We start from the raw sequence: 16480 nt of genomic DNA, 5'->3' as shown, positions 1-16480 counted from the left end.
TTCCTATTCCTATTCCTATTCCTATTCCTATTCCTATTCCTATTCCTATTCCTATTCCTATTCCTATTCCTATTCCTATTCTTACTCCTATTCCTGTTCCTATTCCTGTTCCCATTCTTACTCCTATTCCTATTCCTACTCCTATTCCCATTCCCATTCCCATTCCTACTCCTATTCCCATTCCCATTCCCATTCCTATGCTTACTCCTACTCCTACTCCCATTCCTACTCCTACTCCTACTCCTACTCCTACTCCTATTCCTATTCCTATTCCTATTCCTACTCCTATTCCTATTCCTATTCCTATTCCTATTCCTATTCCTATTCCTATTCCTATTCCTATTCCTGTTCCTATTCCTATTCCTATCCCTCTTCTTTCCATTTCCATTCTTTTCACATTTTTAATTAGTTTCATACTTTACTCCCACTCTCGGCGGTGGCGGCGGCGGGACTCGAACCCGCGGCTCCGGCTGCGCCGCAGCTCCCCTCTTCGGCCGTCAGGTGGCGCCATTGCACCGCGCTGCGCCGCTGGCGGGGCCGGAGGGGGGGGACCGGGGGGACAGAGGGGGGACAATCCCGGTAGGTGGAGGGGACACAGGACAACAAAAGGGGGCAGGAGGGAAAAAACCCCGGCCAGGATTAAGGACCCGCCCCCTCCCAGCCCCCCCCAGCCCCTCTCAGGGGTAAGGAGCTGCCAGCAGGGAGAGACCCCCCCACCAAAATAAAAGTCGCCTTCATAAAGTCCCCCCTCTGCCCCCAGAGGTGCTGGGGGGGGGGGTGGGGGGGTGGCCGGGGACAGCCCTGCGAGTGGCCGGAGGTGGCAGGGGCTGGCCTGGGGCCCCGGGTCGGGTGACACTGCTGGGGGCTCTTAGGGCAGTGGGGGGGTCAGGGCTCTGACTGGGGGTGGGAGAGGGGAACAGAGCCCCGGAGGGGGGGGGGTAGTGTGTGTGTCCCCGGAATCAGGGCTTGTCACTGATTGCCAGATGGAGGATGGCAAATTTTGGGGTACATGAGTGTCCCCCACTCCATGAGGCTGGGGAGGGGGGTTGCCTTTGGGATGGTGCTGAACTGGGAGACACTGGTAACTGCTGAGAGAAGGTGGGAGGCGGGGGGGGGATGTGTCTAAAGCATACCCCCATAGCCACCCAGCCCCACGCCCGGATCCATCCTACTCCCTAACCCCAACCCTTCCTCTTCCCTCCCCCCCAAACATCCCTCCCCCCCCTTCCCGCTCCCCCTCCAAATCCCCCCTCAGCACCAAGAGTTCCCGGGGGGGGGGCACCAATCCCCTTGCAAAAAAAGCCCCCCCCGAATAACACGATTTCCGCAGAGGCCCTACCAGTCCCCCCTGTCCCCATGCCCTGTTCCCGCAGACAGGAGCCGCGATCTTTATTTATTCCTTCTCCCTCCTTCACCCACTCTTTGTTGTTTCTTGAGAGAGGGAAAGAAGGGAGGGAAATAAAAAAAAAAAAAAAAAAAAAAGAGAGAAAAAAAACACACACACACACAGAGGGAGAGGAGGCAGGAGCCTGTTTTGCCTCCCAGGCAATATTTCTGGAGCCAATCGGAATGCGCACCCACCCTGCCCTGCTCCCTAATTAAAGGCTTTAAGCAGGCGGCCGGGGCTGGAGGTTTGGGCACAGTCTCTTGGTTGCTCTTCGCGAGAGCCGGTGCGGAGGAGCCGGCTTTTTTGGGCACGCCGGGCCTGACGCGCGAGTAGCCGGAGCCGCCAGGTTGGGGGGTCCCCAGCCAGGCGGGCAGCTTTTTCCCCTTCCCCCCTCCCCTCCCCTTAACCCCAAAGTTCCAGCGATGAGCGGCTCTTTCGACAAGAAGCTCTCCAGCATCCTCACCGACCTCTCGGGCTCGCTCAGCTGCCATGCCGCCTCCAAGGACTCTCCCACCTTACCCGAGTCCTCCGTCACCGATCTGGGCTACTACACCGGCCAGCATGACTACTACTCGGGCCAATCCTACAGCCAGCCCGTGAGCCACTACCCCTACCACCAGTTCAACCTCAACGGCATCGGCGGCGCCGCCGGCACCTACTCGCCCAAATCCGACTATTCCTACAGCCCTTCCTACCGCCAGTACAGCCACTTCAGGGACCAGCAGCTCCCGGCCCAAGAAGCAGGTAGGATGCTCGGCAGAGAGGGGCCGTATCCGTCCCGCCGATCCTTTGGGATCGCAGCGGGAGCTTCGCCAAGTTGCACCCCTCTTAAGTGTCCCCAAGTTGGGGACGGGGTGGCCGTGGGGCTGGGGAAGAGGTGGGGGGTGGGGGTGTTGTCCCCGGGGAAGGATGGGGGTGGATGTTGGGATAGGGCTCAGCGCCGCTCCGGCATCCCCGGAGCTGTCGGGGGGGGGATTCAGCAGGATGGAGCTGCGCTGGATGCGGCCGTCCGGGGGAATATCCCCGGGGGAATGGGGCAGTGCCGCCACGCAGGTGACCCTGAGCTGGAGAAGGAGGGGGGGGAGGGTGTCCGTGCTGGGGACCGTCACCCACCTCACACCTCCGCTCTCTGCCCAGTGTCGGTGAAGGAGGAGCCGGAGCCGGAGGTGCGGATGGTCAATGGGAAACCCAAGAAGATCCGCAAGCCCCGCACCATCTACTCCAGTTACCAACTGGCGGCTCTGCAACGCCGCTTCCAGAAAGCCCAGTACCTGGCGCTGCCCGAACGGGCCGAACTGGCCGCCCAGCTGGGGCTCACCCAGACCCAGGTAAGGGCTGAGCCCCCTCCCGACACCCTCCACCACCCCAATTCCCAGCGACGGGCAGGAGGGATCGGCAGGAGGGGGGAGATGGAGGTGCCCTCCCCCCTCCCCCCCCTTGCAGAACCCGAATCAGTGGGGGTTTGGGAGGGGGCTCTGCTCACAGGTGGATGGTGAGAGCCCGGGGGGGGTCCCCGGGGGTCCCCGGTGACGGATGCTCCCCGCTCGCTCGCGGGCACAGGGGTCCCTGCCGCCAGATTTCCCCGCGCCCGGTGCCGATCTGTGCTGCGGAGAGGAGGGAAGGAGCAGAGAGAGGGCACGGAGCGCAGCCGTGCCCCGCTCCCGGGTTTTGGGATTTATCCCCCTCCCTCCGGAGCCAGCCCCATCCCGGACCTCGCTCTGCCCAGGCGGGGTGCGAGGCTGAATCCTGCCCCGGTGCACGGGAGGGTCCTGGGTCAGCTATGCCCCCGGCTTCCCGGGAATGCGGGATGCCAAATCCCAAGTGGGACGGGGACGCGATGGTCAGGACGGGACACTCGGGATGAGGCGTTTGGGACGGGGGCTGCTCGGGACACCCCATCCCGGCAGCGGGTCCTGGCCCCGAGTCCAACCGCAGCACCGGGATGGGGGGGGGGGGGGGGGGCACCCCGCTCCCCCCGGCCGCGCTCTTTGGGGCTCCCCTCGGGTCCGTCCCCCTGGTGCTCCGGCTCCCCCATCCCGCTTGGTCCGGGCAGAGAGAAGGGAATTTGGGACAGGAGCCCCCCTCCCCCCCCCCCCCCCAGGACCCTGTTCTGGGGGTGACAGTTTAGTCTGGACTGGGAGAGCCGGGATGGGCGCCTTGGGCTTCTCCTCCCCACGAGCCGCCCAGATTTGGGGCGAAACCCTCGCTTTTTGGGGTTTGCCTGGCGCGGGGACGAACCGTCCCCACCGATCTGTTGGCGGGAAGGGCGAGCAGGTTGTCACCGCTGTCACCGCGGCGCATGACTCCCCCGCACCCCGTCCCGTCCCCGGCACCCTCCCTGCCTGCGGGGCCGGCGCTGGCGCCCTTGTGCCGCCCTTGGTGCGGGCGCTCCCCAGCACCCGGCCTTCCTCCTCCTCCTCCTCCTCCTCCTCCTCCTCCCTTGGGCGATGAAGCAATCGGGGACACTCGGCAAAGGGCTGACGGAGCGCGTCACCCGCTCCCAGAGGGACATCCTGTTTGGGTGACAACCACCGCCCCCCCACCTCCACCCCTTCCCCGGGGGCCAAGGGCGTCCAGCGCCGCCGCCGCCTCGCCCAGCACCGGGGACGCTCCCGACGCCCGGCGTGCCGTGATGCATGGCGTGACGGGCTCCCCGTGACACCCATGTCCCCAGAGGGGGGGGCTTCCCGCGATGCACCGCGTCCCCGGGGGCCCGGTGACACCCATACCGTGGGTGCCTTCACACGGTGCATGGTGTGTCCGGGTTCCCCGTGACACCCACACCCCGGGTGCCTTCCCGCGATGCACCGTGTCTCCGGGGTCCCCATGACACCCGTGTCCCGGGGGGCTTCCCGCGAGGCACCGTGTGGGGGGGGTCCCCATGATGCCCATACCCTGGGTGCCTTCCTGCGGCGCACGGTGTGTCCAGGCTCCCCGTGACGCCCATGTCCCTTGTGTCCCTTCACATGTTGCGTTGTGTGTCTGGGGCCACCACGACACCCATGTCCCTTGTCCCTTTGCATGTCCCATCATGTGTCTGGGCTCCCTGTGACACCCATGTCCCTTGTTCCTTCCCATGTTGCATTGTGTGTCTGGGGCCACCATGACACCCACGTCCCTTGTGTCCCTTCCCACATCTCATGGTGTGTCTGGTGTCCCTGTGACACCCATGTCCCTTGTGTCCCTTCCCGTGTTGCATTGTGCATCTGGTGTCCCCGTGGCACCCATGTTCCTTGTGTCCCTTCCCACGTCTCATCATGCGTCTGGGGCCACCATGATGCCCATGGCCCTTGTGTCCCTTCCCACGTCTCATCATGCGTCTGGGGCCACCATGACGCCCATGGCCCTTGTGTCCCTTCCCATGTTTCATTGTGCATCTGGTGTCCCCGTGACACCCATGTCCCTTGTGTCCCTTCCCACATCTTATCATGTGTCTGGTGTCCCTGTGACACCCATGTCCCTTGTGTCCCCGTGTTTCATCGTGCGTCTGGGCTCCCCACGACACCCATGTCCCTTGTCCCTTCCCACGTCCCCACGGTTCCCGCCTCACCCCCATCCCGCGTCCCCTTTCCCGCCACCCCCGAGCGCCCCGTTTTGGCAGCGGGGCGCTGACCCCTCTCCGTCTCTCCCTTCCAGGTGAAGATCTGGTTCCAGAACCGCCGCTCCAAGTTCAAGAAGCTGTACAAGAACGGCGAGGTGCCGCTGGAGCACAGCCCCAACAACAGCGACTCCATGGCCTGCAACTCTCCCCCCTCCCCGGCCGTCTGGGACAGTAACTCGCACGGCAGCGCGCCGGGCCGGACCCCGCTCCCGCAGCCGCTTCCCTACAGCTCTTCCCCCGGCTTTTTGGAGGAGCACAACCCCTGGTATCATCCCCAGACCCTCAGCGGACCCCACGGACCCCACCAGCCGCCGCCGGCCACCACGATGCATCACACCTCCCCGGGGCCTCCCCCCAACACCGGCGCCGTCTATTAACAGCGAGAAAAGGAACGAGAGAGACAGTGGCAGAACTCCTTTGCCTCCTTATTATTTTTTTTTCCCCCCTAATTTTTGGTTTTTCTTCTTCTTTTTTTTTTTTTTTTTAAAGAAAAAAAAAAAGGACACCCATGTACACGCACCCCCAGATATACACTTATATATCCGACCCTCTCCCAGCTCATCTCAGGAACAAGAGGACTGCGAAGGGTTAAACTGGTTAGCTCCCAGCCCAGGGCAGGCGAGGAAAAGCTGGCAAATTCTTCTTATGCATCTTCTTTTTTTTTTTTTTTTTTTTTTTTTTTTCCTTTTTCCATCACCCCCCTAATAAAAACGTGACCCCCGAGGAGCCACGTCCCGCTGGGGGGGGGGGATGTGTGTGTGTGTGTGTCCCTCACCGGAGCTTTGCTTCTTGGGGCCACCCCAATGAGCTGCCTCGGGGCACACCGTGACCCCCCCACCCCCTCACCCCCCCTCCAGGTGGGCACCCAGGAGGGGGTGCGAGGGGCACCCGGAGCATCCGCACCCCGGTCAGCCCCTTGGGGAGGAGGACGCGGCGTCGCGGCACGGGGGTGCCCATCGCCGATGCCGAAGGAGCGGGATGCGCTTCACCCTCGTGGCACCCCAAATCCGGGGACCGAGAGCGGTTTCGGGGGGGGAAGGGGGGCACAGACACCCCACTGGAGCAAACTGGGACCCCCCACCCCACCCCCTTCGCCTGCCCCATCCCGGCCTCTTCCGGGGCAGCTTCGCGGGAATCGCCCGGGACGATGCTCAGACGATAAGGTGGTTATTTAAAAACAAATAAAAAGTGTGTTGGGGATGATGGTGGGGTGGGGGTGGGGAAATATTTTAATATTTAAAAAGTTCGGGAATGGCTTAAGTTATTTTTTAAAAGAGAAAAATTGTGTTAATGTCCGTTTTCTACCAGTGCCTCCATCTGCGTCATTTAAGCTAACGGCGAAGCGGAATGCCTATTTTTTAAATAAATCGACAACACATTTTAAAGAAAAAAAAAAAAAACAACCTCTTTACTATTTTTTAAGAGAATGATGCTATTTTTTTAGAAGCAGAAAGTGCAGTTTTAAGAAGTGTTCATATGCGTTGTACAGTCCCGAGGATCTTATTTATGTTGCCTTATATAAATAGGGGGGTATGGGGGGAAAAAAAAGAGAGTGTACATAAGGTTCGTTTGTATAAAGTTGATCCAAACCAAGCTGCTTTCGGTCTGGTTTTTTGTTTGCTATTTTTTTTTTTTTAATTTTATTTAAGGGAAAAAAAAAAAAAAAAAAAGCTCTGGTTGATGGGATCCCCCTTCTAATAACGGGGGGCTTCCTCCGAGCGTCCTTTGCTGCTTTCCCAGTGACCCCAAACCGGGTCTCTACATGTTAATCAAAGCCCTTCAAATTTGAAGGCTCCGAACACCTTTTTTTTTTTTTTTTGGGGGGGGGGGGGAAGGTTTTCGGTGAGCAGGGTGGAGCTGCGGAGTTTTCCGGCTTGGCAAACACGGAGTTAAAACCCCCGCGGCCCCTCCGCCTTGTTTTTGGGGGGGCACTCGGGGGGGTGTGTGTGTGGGGGGGATGGCACCGAGCGATGGGCACAGTCCCTACCGAGAGGGAATTTGGGGGGGCGGGGGGGGGGGGATTTTATTCCCGGTTTGTTCTTCCCCGAAGCACCGCAGAGACCTGCCGCTTCCCTCCTCCCGCTCCTCGTACTGGGAACCGGGCAGCCCCCCCCAGCTGCGCAAACTGGGAGGGTGGCCGGGCTGCCCCAGTGTCCCCTTTTGGGGACACCCCGTGAACGAGGGCTGGTGGGGGGACGGGACCCCCGCCAAGGCACCGACCCCCCCGGGGACCCACACTCCCCACCCCTGCGGAGACGGTGGCTTTCCCCATGGGCGTTACGGCGTTGGGAGGGCTCCGGTGACCCAAAGACACCCCCTCCCCCCCCCCGGATGTGAGTCCTCGGGATGGTGACAGGGACAGCCCCCGGGGGCTGGACCACACCGGTCCCCCTGTCCTGCTGTCCCCGCTGTCCCCATCATCGTTTTACGGGTGGGAGCGCGACAACGGGTCGGGGGCTGAAGCCCCGTGGCCCATCCTGGTGCTGTCCCCACCGAGCCGTGTTGGGGACAGGGGACCTGCCCTGGTCCCCGCCATCACATCCCCGATGGCCGTGGAGGGGTCCGTCGTCCCCCCCCACCCCCCGCAGCACCCGGCTCTCTGCGGGGTGGCCCCGGGGATGGTCCCTCTGCACCCACCGAGGACACCCTCAGTGTCACTGCCGGGACGCACCCAGTCCCCAGAGGTGTCCCCATGTCCCCCCTTCCCATGGCCGCGTCCACACGGGGCCAACCTCACGCCTCGCACCCATGGGGGTTTCCCCGAACCCCTCCACGGGCTGCACCCGTTGGGTCCCCATCCCCATCCCCATCCCGTGTCCCCAGTGTGCCACCACCGGGCGCAGCCGGACCCCGTGGGCATCCCCATAGGGCGTCTGCGTGACCGGGGCCGGTGGCAAAGAACGAAGGGGTGCCGCTAGCCCCCCGTCCCGCAGCGCTCGGGGATTTGGGGTTGGGGTTGGGGTTGGAGGCTGCGTGCATCCCGCCCCGGAGCCGGCAGGCGGGCAGACACGCTGGAGACACGGGGGTGATTATTCGGGGGGGGAGGCTGCCAGCAAAAGCCAGGAGGAGGCGGCGGGTTGGGAGAGGAGGAAACCGAACGGCGTTGCCTGGAGTGAGAAGCACGGCATGAGCTGGCGCGGGTTTATTTTATTTTTTTTTTCTTTTTTAATTTTTTTTTTTTGGGGGGGGGGGGGGAGGAGGAGGAGGGGGGGAAAAGAGAAAAAAGAAAAAAAAAGAGAGAAGATTACATATCTGTGGATTATATAAATGCTGAGAGCATCACTGCCTGCGGACAGGCACTAATCCTGCCCCCCTCCAGCAGCGCTGCCTGCAAGCTGGGCTCCCCCGGCAGCCTGTGCCATCAGCCCCGACGCCCTGGGGATGGGCACTGGGGAAGACTTTGCAGTCATGTAACCCCCCCTGTCCCTCCTGTCCTACTCCTCTGTCCCAGTCCCAGAGCGTGTCCCGGAGCCCGTGTGGGGCTGGGGGTCCCCGGGGGCCCATGTGGGGGGGGTCTGGGTGCCGGGAGCCCTTTGCAGCTGCCCCGTGAGCCGCGGCAGAGCCGGACATGGTCCCTCTCGGCCGCTTTCCCCCTGTTCCTCCTCACTCAGCCCCATCTCCAACAGCCCGGGGAGGGGGGACACGGTTCACCACCAGCGTCACCTGCAGCTCTTCCAGCCCAGAGGTGGCCAAGGCCCCCCCAGGGCTCCCCAAAAAGGGCTGTGAGACCCAGACATCCCTCCCCACTCCTCCTGCCAGCGGCTGCGGTCCCGGTGTGGTCCCGAAAGCCGAACGAGGCCTGAGGGACGGAAGCAGGACCCCCTCCGGGAGGGGACATCACCCCACTCCTCCCGGCATCCCTCACCCAGCCCTGGCACAGGAATAAAATGACCATCCTTCATTAGACCAGTTATCCCGGCTATCCCTTGCTGGCACTGGGGATGCAGAACAGCACCGTCCAGTACGGGGATGGGGATGCCGGGGACACCCGGCACCTCGGAGGAGGATTTTGCCAGCGGCTACGGGCAGGGTGAGGGTTCACATGCGGTTTCCGTCCCCCGTGGTGGGGTCCACGCTGTGGGGTAGCGGTACCCGCCGTCCCACCGGCGTCCCCGCACGGCTCTGCCCCACGCGCACGAGCCCCGGCGCCCTCCCAGCGCGCCGCACGTTTCCTGCCCCGTTGCAACACGCCGCTTCCAGCCGCTTGCGTCACACGCCGCTGCCAGCGCAAAGAGCGGGGGCAGCCGCCCGCCCACGGCCCAGCCTGGCATCCACCGTGCCTACATCCCCTCCCCGGCTCTTGGCTAACCCGGCACGCGGCAGCCGGAGCCGAGGAGCGACGCCGGGGCAGCCGCGGCACCCGCCGCCAGCCAGGCTTCCGTCGGCGTTGTCAGCGCTGGAAAATAGGACAGGAACTGTCCCGAGTGGCCTTGGGGAGCTCTCTGCCCCCTGTCCGGGTCCACGTCCCGTCGCACCGCCCAGGCTGAGGATGGGGAGGGGACACCGAGTCCCTCTCCCCGCTGCTGCCCAACCCCTTCCCGGCAGTTTGAAAGGGGCCGGTTGGATTTCCAGCCTGTGCAGGTGGAGGGAAGAAGGGACCTGAACAAGCCCAGGGACATCCCCGTCCCTCAGTGGGACGTCTCCCGTCCAGCGAGTTAAATTCTACCGGACTGGGATGTCTGAGGGCTCTTGGCCTTTTCTGAGTGTCCCCAACCGGGAATGCTTTTGGCCAGCGGAGAAGAGCCAAGAGCAGCTCCAGCAGTGCCGTGCTGGCGCCGCCGCCCCTCTCCTGGGGTGCAGGGGAAAGCGGGGTCACCGTCCGGTTTTGGAGCAGGACCCCCTCCCTGTCCCCATCCCCATCCCCATCCCCGTTCCCATCCCCATCCCCATCCCCATCCCCATCCCCATCCCCATCCCCATCCCCATCCCCATCCCCATCCCCATCCCCATCCCCGTCCTGCAGGAGCATCCCGAGCAGGATGTGAGCACACGTGGGCGGCAGTGGGGATGGGGCTCCCCTGGGTGCCCCAGAGATGGGCTGGAGCAGGAATTTCCCCGCACCCAAGGGTGCCCGAACCGGGATCCGATCCCAGGCGTCAGGGCAGGAGGGGTCGGCCGCCGCTCTCCCCATGTGTGGGACTGGGTGCAGGGGGGAGCCGCAGGCGAAGGCGGACGCCTTCTCCCCCCGCCTCCTTCCGTGAGGTCTGGGCGCCAGCCGCCGTCCCGGTCGCACCGCGAGCGCCGGGCGAGCCAGATCCCGGCCCCGGGGAGCCGAGGGCTGCTGCCTTCCTCCCGCTGCAAGACGGGACCTGCGAGCGGCTCTGGCTGCAGGTCCTTGGCAGCACATCCGTCGGGAAAGCCGAGCGGGCGCCGCAGCCTCTGCCTCCTGCTTCCCCCATCCCACCAGAGCCTTCCCCTCCCGGGCGTTCCACGGCGCCGAGTCCTCTCCGACCCCACCGCCGGGGGTCACCCCAGTGCACAGGGATGGCACCCACCACCCGGCTCCTCCACGGCGGCACCCCGAGAGATCCAAGAGCCCTCTGTGGCTGCGACCGCGCCACGTTTCAGCCCCTTTCCGCGGCCAGAGAGTAATTCCCGGAGGAAAGTCGCCCCTTCCAGCCCAAACCCCCTTCCCCGGGTAAATCCCACCCGTGAGGAGTTGGGTTTCCCCCCAGTCTCTGGAAGAGAAATTCTCCTTTCCTCCAAAATTGGGGCAAAGCAAATCCACTCACCTCCCTCAAGCCTTGGGCTCCATCGCCCCGGGGAAAATAAAGCCAGCCTTGCCCTGCGCAGACCCCTGCTCCTGCCGGACTCATTCCCACCCATGGGCACCGTCCACCCGTGCAGGGGACACCACGCACCGTGTCTTGGCCACGGACCGCCGTTGGTCCCGGCCACGGTGTCCCCCAGGGTGCCAAACCAGCCCGTGGGCTCCACGTCCTCCACACGCCATCGCTGCCACATGCCCGTGGCCGTCGCAGGACACAACCTGGGACAACCGTGCCCGCGTCCCCCCGGGGTCACTGCCAGCACCCCAAACCTCTCAGCCGAGGGATCAAACCTGCCACCGGCTGGCAGCGTGGCGGGGGCTCGTGGCCGGGGCTCCCCACGTGCCGCCGGCCCCACGGCACGCCGTTCCCACGCTCGGCACCAGCCCTCCAGCCCTTCCCATCTCCCCGCTATCGATCGCTCGTTGAAAAAGCCCATTCCTCGGGTGGGAGCCAAGCGCTCGGAAAAACTCCGGCCCCACGCGCTGCCGAAGGCGCGAAGCGAAGAGAGCCCCGCGCGGCATCATCGCGGCGTCGCGGCATCATCGCTCCCTCTCCGATCTCCGGGATGGGAAATGTGGTCCCCGGGGCTGGCGGTGACCCTCGGAGCCGGGGAAATGTAAGGAGGGGATATCCGGAATGAGGAGCACGGCGCGTTTGTGCAACGGAGCAAACCTCGGTACGGGCCCCCTGCACCAGCAAATCCCTTCTGGGTCCTGTCCCCATCATGGGTGACAAACACTGGGCGGGACTGGGAAAAGTGGGAAATAACGATAACGCATTTTCCAGCCGGGTTCTGGCCTCTGAAAAGCACAAAGGGAGATGTTACCCCACTCACTGTCAAACCCGCGGCTGAAAAATATCCCCCTCTCCCAAAGCCCCCGTCGCTCCCAGGGGTGGGAATTCCCAGGGGCTGCTGCGGAGTGGGGCAGTAACCCGGAGCTCGACCTGCCCCGGGGTGTCCCCCCCCGCCTCCCCCCGCCCTTCTTCTCCCGCCCCTATTAAGGGAGACATCTTCAACAGCTCCAAATTGCCGGTAATTACCCCGAGGAGGCGGTGAGAAGCCCCTCACCGAGGCGCCCGGCCCCACAATTACTATAATTGCGCCTCCATTTCGGGGGACCCATCGTGTGTCTGAAAATAGTGGCGGGTCCTGCACAGATGTTGGGGGGGGGGGGGGTTGCGGGACGGATGGACACCACAGCCCCTCATTCCAGCACCCCCATCCCCGGCGGGGCCGTTTTCCCACGAGATTTTGGAGACGGGAGCCTCCGAGGACCGGGACCGAAGCATCGCCCCCAAACCGGGGACAGACACCCCCCCCCCCCCCCCCCCCCCCTAATGAAGGGAGCGACAGGTACAGAGGAGCGGTCGTTACTTTACAAGTGTACAGCCTATTTATAAAGAGGGGGGGCACACACATACAACAACGGACGGTATTTATAAATAAAGCCAGGCTGGGGAGGTCCGGGGACGCCCCCATCAGCCCCTCTCGGGTCCGTCCCCCCCCGCCCCCCCCCATGTCCATGAACGGAGGGACCCGGGGCTGCGGCCGGAGGCCAAGTCCTGTCCCGCCGGGACGGGCGCACCGGGGCGTCGTGCTCGCTTCGGACCCCCGTGGAGCGGGCGATCCCCGGGTCCCTGTAGACCGCGGTCGCCTTCCTCCTCCTCTTCCTCCTTCTCCATTCGCTGGGGTCTCCCAGGGCTTCGCTGGGCTCCCTGATCCCTTGGGGGGTGGCGGCAGAGCATCCCTCCCCCCCCTCCGCCTCGCTGGCTCTCCCGGAGCCGGCGGATGCTGGAGCGGTGGCAGCGTCACATCATGGGGGTCCGGGGGATGGTGTCCTGCGGGTGAGGCTGGTACCAGGCTCCGAAGCTGTTGATGTAGCTGCTGGGGGCCAGGGGGGGCCCTTTGCCCGGCACGGGGATGTCCCAGAGCGGGGGGATGTTGGGGGAGCAGGGGGAGAGGGAGGCGGCGGTGTGGAGGTGCTCCCCGTCGGGCGCGCTCGAGCCCTGCTTCATGATCTTCTTGTACTTGGAGCGCTTGTTCTGGAACCAGATCTTGACCTGCGGGAGAGAGAGGGGGTGAGCGGGGAGGATGGGGGTCTGCGGCCGATGTCGTGTGTGTGTGTGTGTCCCCAACCCCCAGCATCAATAATTACAGACCCCTCTGGCACCTCCATATCCTCTGTCTACACCTTTCCCGGGGGCACAGCCGCTTCGGTGGGGGGGTGGGGTGGTCTGTGAGATAAGCTGGGCTCTGCGCCCAACCCCTTACAAGCCACCAGAGAATCCACTAAGGGCAGCAGGAGAAGAACGTGGGAAGAGGCACAGGGAGCTCAGACAAACGCCCGATAAACGGGGAGCGAGCCAGGAGTCCCCAGCCGCCCACATCCCCACTTTCCCCCCCCCCCCCCCCCCCAACTCCGGTTCAGGCTGTGGCCCCCCACCAGCCCAGCCGGGTGCCGGGGGGCTGTGCCGGGGTGCGGTGCGGTGCGGTACGGCGGGGCCCGCCGTGTTGGGGTGGTGGCCCCCGCTCATTCCTCCCTGCCGTCCCGTTCCCCCCCCCCACGCTGCCGACAGGTTCCCACTTGCCTCCTCTTCCCCGGCTTTATGAGCTCGCTTCGCCCCTGGCTCCGGGCTGCACCGCTGCCGCCTGCCTGTCTCTCCCCATCGCCTTCAAAAACCCACTCGCCCCGTCCCGCGGCCCAACGCCGGGCACGGCCGGGCCGGCAGCCAGGCTCCGGGGCTGGGAAAGTCCCGGTGCCGCTGGGAGGTACGAGCAGGGGCGCCCCGAACCTCAGCCCCGGGGGCCCCACCGGCGCCAGCTCCCCCCGCCGCCGCGCGGCGCGGCTCGGCACGCTTCCAAGCTGCACCCCGCCGCGGTGACGCAGCCTTAATCCGGAGTCACTCCCGGGCACGAATCCCACCCCAAAACCCATCCCTTCGTCCCTCGGAGGGGCCGTACCTGGGTCTGGGTGAGCCCCAGCTGAGCCGCCAGCTCGGCACGCTCCGGCAACGCCAGGTACTGGGTCTGCTGGAAGCGCTGGTTGAGGGCTTGCAGCTGCAGGCTGGAGTAGATGGTGCGCGGCTTGCGCAGCTTCTTCCCCTTGCCGTTGATGCGCAGCTCCCCGTTGGCGATGGCCGGGGGCTTCTCGTGCTCTTGGGGAGAGGAATAGAGAGTTAAACCCACGTGCTGGGAGGTTTAAAAAAAACAAAACAAAACAAAACAAAACAAAACAAAAAAAAACCACCCCAAAACCAAAAAAACCCAAACAAACAAAAAAACCCACCCAAAACCAAAAAAAACCCCAAACAAACAAAAAAACAACCCCACCAACAAACCAACCTCGAACCATCCCACCCCGGCCCTGGTGGGGCAGGTTTGGCTTTTCGGAGGTTAGTTTGGGAGGGGAGGGGGAATAAGTAAGGGGGGAACCGGCTTTTGCTGTGCTGTGTTGTTTAAGCCGCGGGTAAAGCAAAACGGGAACAGGGGGAGGAAGGGAGGGATGGTATTATTCATTCAATATCACTATTCAAACCCAAAAGCCGGTAGGCCACAGGCCCATCTGTTCTGCACCCTATGGGGGGGGCCAGGCAGAGCCCCCCGGGGCGACGGAGGGGGCAGCAGGACAGACAGCCCTGCCGCGGGGACCCCGTGGGCACGCTGCTCCCCCCCCGGGGCAGCCCCTTGCTGTGAGGTCCGTGCCCCCCACCCCGGACCATCTCCTCCCCGCTCCCGGTGCCATTGAGCATCCCTGGGTCCCTCCTGGGCCACGTGGCTTGTGTGGGGCCGAAACCCACCGGGGACAAGGTGGTCCCCGGCTCAGCAGCACGGGGCTGGTATGGGGCGAGCGTATCGGTGCACCCACATACGCCCCACACTCAGTCTATTCTGGCCACGGCTGAGGCTCTCCAGAGCTGACGGGGGGCCAACAGGGCCCGGGGGCTCAGCCGGGCTCAGGACCCCTCCATGGGACAGCCTGGGGGGGGGTGGCTCAGCTTGCAGTTCCCTCCATCAGTTTTGGGGGAAAACAGTGGGGGATAGGGATGCGATGGGGCAGGGAGTTGAGATTGGAGCATGTTGGCGGTGAGGCAGAGGGGAGAGTCTGCCCTGCACGGGTGGGCACAGGGTGCAGGAAGGGGGCAGTTGGGGGTCTCAGGAGGATGGATGGGGGCAGCTGGGGCTCTCAGGGTGCAGGAAGGGGGCAGTTGGGGGTCTCAGTGGGAGGGATGTGGGCAGTTGGGGGTCTTTGGGGGAGGGATGCGGGCAGTTGGGGGTCTCAGTGGGAGGGATGGGGGCAGTTGGGGGTCTTTGGGGGAGGGATGCGGGCAGTTGGGGGTCTCAAGGTGTGGGATGTGGGCAGTTGGGGGTCTCAGGGGGCGGGATGCGGGCAGACAGGGCTCTGATGCTCCCCATCCCCGGGGTTTCTTGCAACCACGCAGCCGCCCATCCGCACGGGGCTCCGGCGGGTCCGGGCGCTCTGGGGAGCGGGGGGACATCACCCCCGGTCCCCGCGGGTCCCCTCGGGGATGTCCCCGCCGGGTCGAGCCCCGCATCGCCGCTGCCCCGACGGGCCGGCGCAGCCCCGACGCGCTTCCGACGGCTCCGTGCCGGCGCTTCCCGGTGAACCCCCGCCGCTCCCGGCAGGGCGGGCGCCCGGGGGTGGGTGTGCAGCGCCGAGCACCCCGCGCCCACCTTACCTGCGTCCTGCAGCCTGGAGCCGTGGGCCAGCCCGGCCGGGGGATGCTGGGCGCCGGGGGGCGGGTAGGGCAGGTAGGGACCCCCGTGGGGCGGCGGGGGGGCACCGCCGGTGTAGGGGTAGGGCCCGGGCCGAGCGTAGGAGGCGAAGGGCGGCGGGTCGTGCTGGGGGTGCCCGGCGGGGTGGAGGCCGTGCAGAGGGTAGTGCGGCGGCGAGGGGTGACCGAGCTCCAGGAAAGCGGCTTTAGAGGGATCGGGCCCCAGAAGGCTCTCGGTAACGGAGCTCATGGTCATGGTGGGCCGGGCCGGGCCGGGCCGGGGCGGGCAGCCCCCGGTGCCCGCAGTGCCGCTCCGAGCCCCGCCGCCCCCCGACGGGCTCCGCGCTGCCGCACCGCGGCCCCCGCGCCCGGGGGATCCCCTGCCCGCACCGCCCCGCCCCGCCAAGCCCCGCCCGCCATGACGTCACGCCCCCGGGGCACCCCCACCCCCCCTGTGTTGCCCCCCCCCCCCCCCTCCCCCCCGGGGGGCAGCCCCCTCTGTGTGTCCCCCCATCCCGGGGTTCCCCAATGTCCCCCATGTCCCCCCCATCCCGGAGCAATGTGCCCCCCACCCGGGGGGGGGGGGGGGGGCACCCCGACCCCCCCTCCGTGTCCTGGCTGAGTGTCCCTGGGGGGGACCTGACCCACGTGCTCCTGCCCATGTGGGGTGATCTGTGGGGGTGTGGGGGTGTAAACCCTTCTCAGGGACCCCCCTCCATCGGGGGTACGGGGGGTGGATGGGGACCCCCTGCACACATGGCTCTGGGGGGATGTGTCCCCTTGAGGGGGGGGCACAGGACAGACCCCGGGGCGAGGAGGAGCTGAGGCCGTTCGCACTCATCTCACCTGCGCAGGGACGGTGGGACGCAGTGGGGATGGGAGAAGGATGGACACGGGAGGGACAGACACCAGACAGAGGGACACGGATGCGGATGGCATCGAGGCCACCGCGCATCCCCCCGGTCCCCGTGCCCACGGGTGCTGCGG

General features: G+C 65.0%; 2 protein-coding genes across 2 annotated transcripts; one reads left to right on the top strand and one right to left on the bottom strand.

The window, feature by feature from the left end:
- Positions 1-1691: 1691 nt before the first annotated feature.
- On the top strand, positions 1692-5365 carry DLX3 (distal-less homeobox 3; the record flags this gene model as incomplete). Its single annotated transcript, XM_082495095.1, has 3 exons — positions 1692-2131; positions 2525-2715; positions 5024-5365. The coding sequence occupies exons 1-3, from the start codon at positions 1810-1812 to the stop codon at positions 5363-5365; spliced, it is 855 nt and encodes a 284-aa protein (XP_082351221.1). The 5' UTR covers positions 1692-1809.
- Positions 5366-12568: 7203 nt separating this feature from the next.
- Positions 12569-15749, bottom strand: DLX4 (distal-less homeobox 4; the record flags this gene model as incomplete). The annotated part of the gene is made up of 3 exons (XM_082494982.1): positions 12569-12820; positions 13722-13915; positions 15458-15749. The coding sequence occupies 3 exons, from the start codon at positions 15747-15749 to the stop codon at positions 12569-12571; spliced, it is 738 nt and encodes a 245-aa protein (XP_082351108.1).
- Positions 15750-16480: the final 731 nt, after the last annotated feature.

This window comes from Vanellus vanellus (genome assembly GCF_965231255.1).
Source record: "Vanellus vanellus genome assembly, chromosome: 24".
Classification (NCBI taxonomy): Eukaryota; Metazoa; Chordata; class Aves; order Charadriiformes; family Charadriidae; genus Vanellus; species Vanellus vanellus.
The sequence above is the reverse complement of the archived record's forward strand: the minus strand, read 5'-3'. Positions and strand labels throughout refer to the sequence as shown.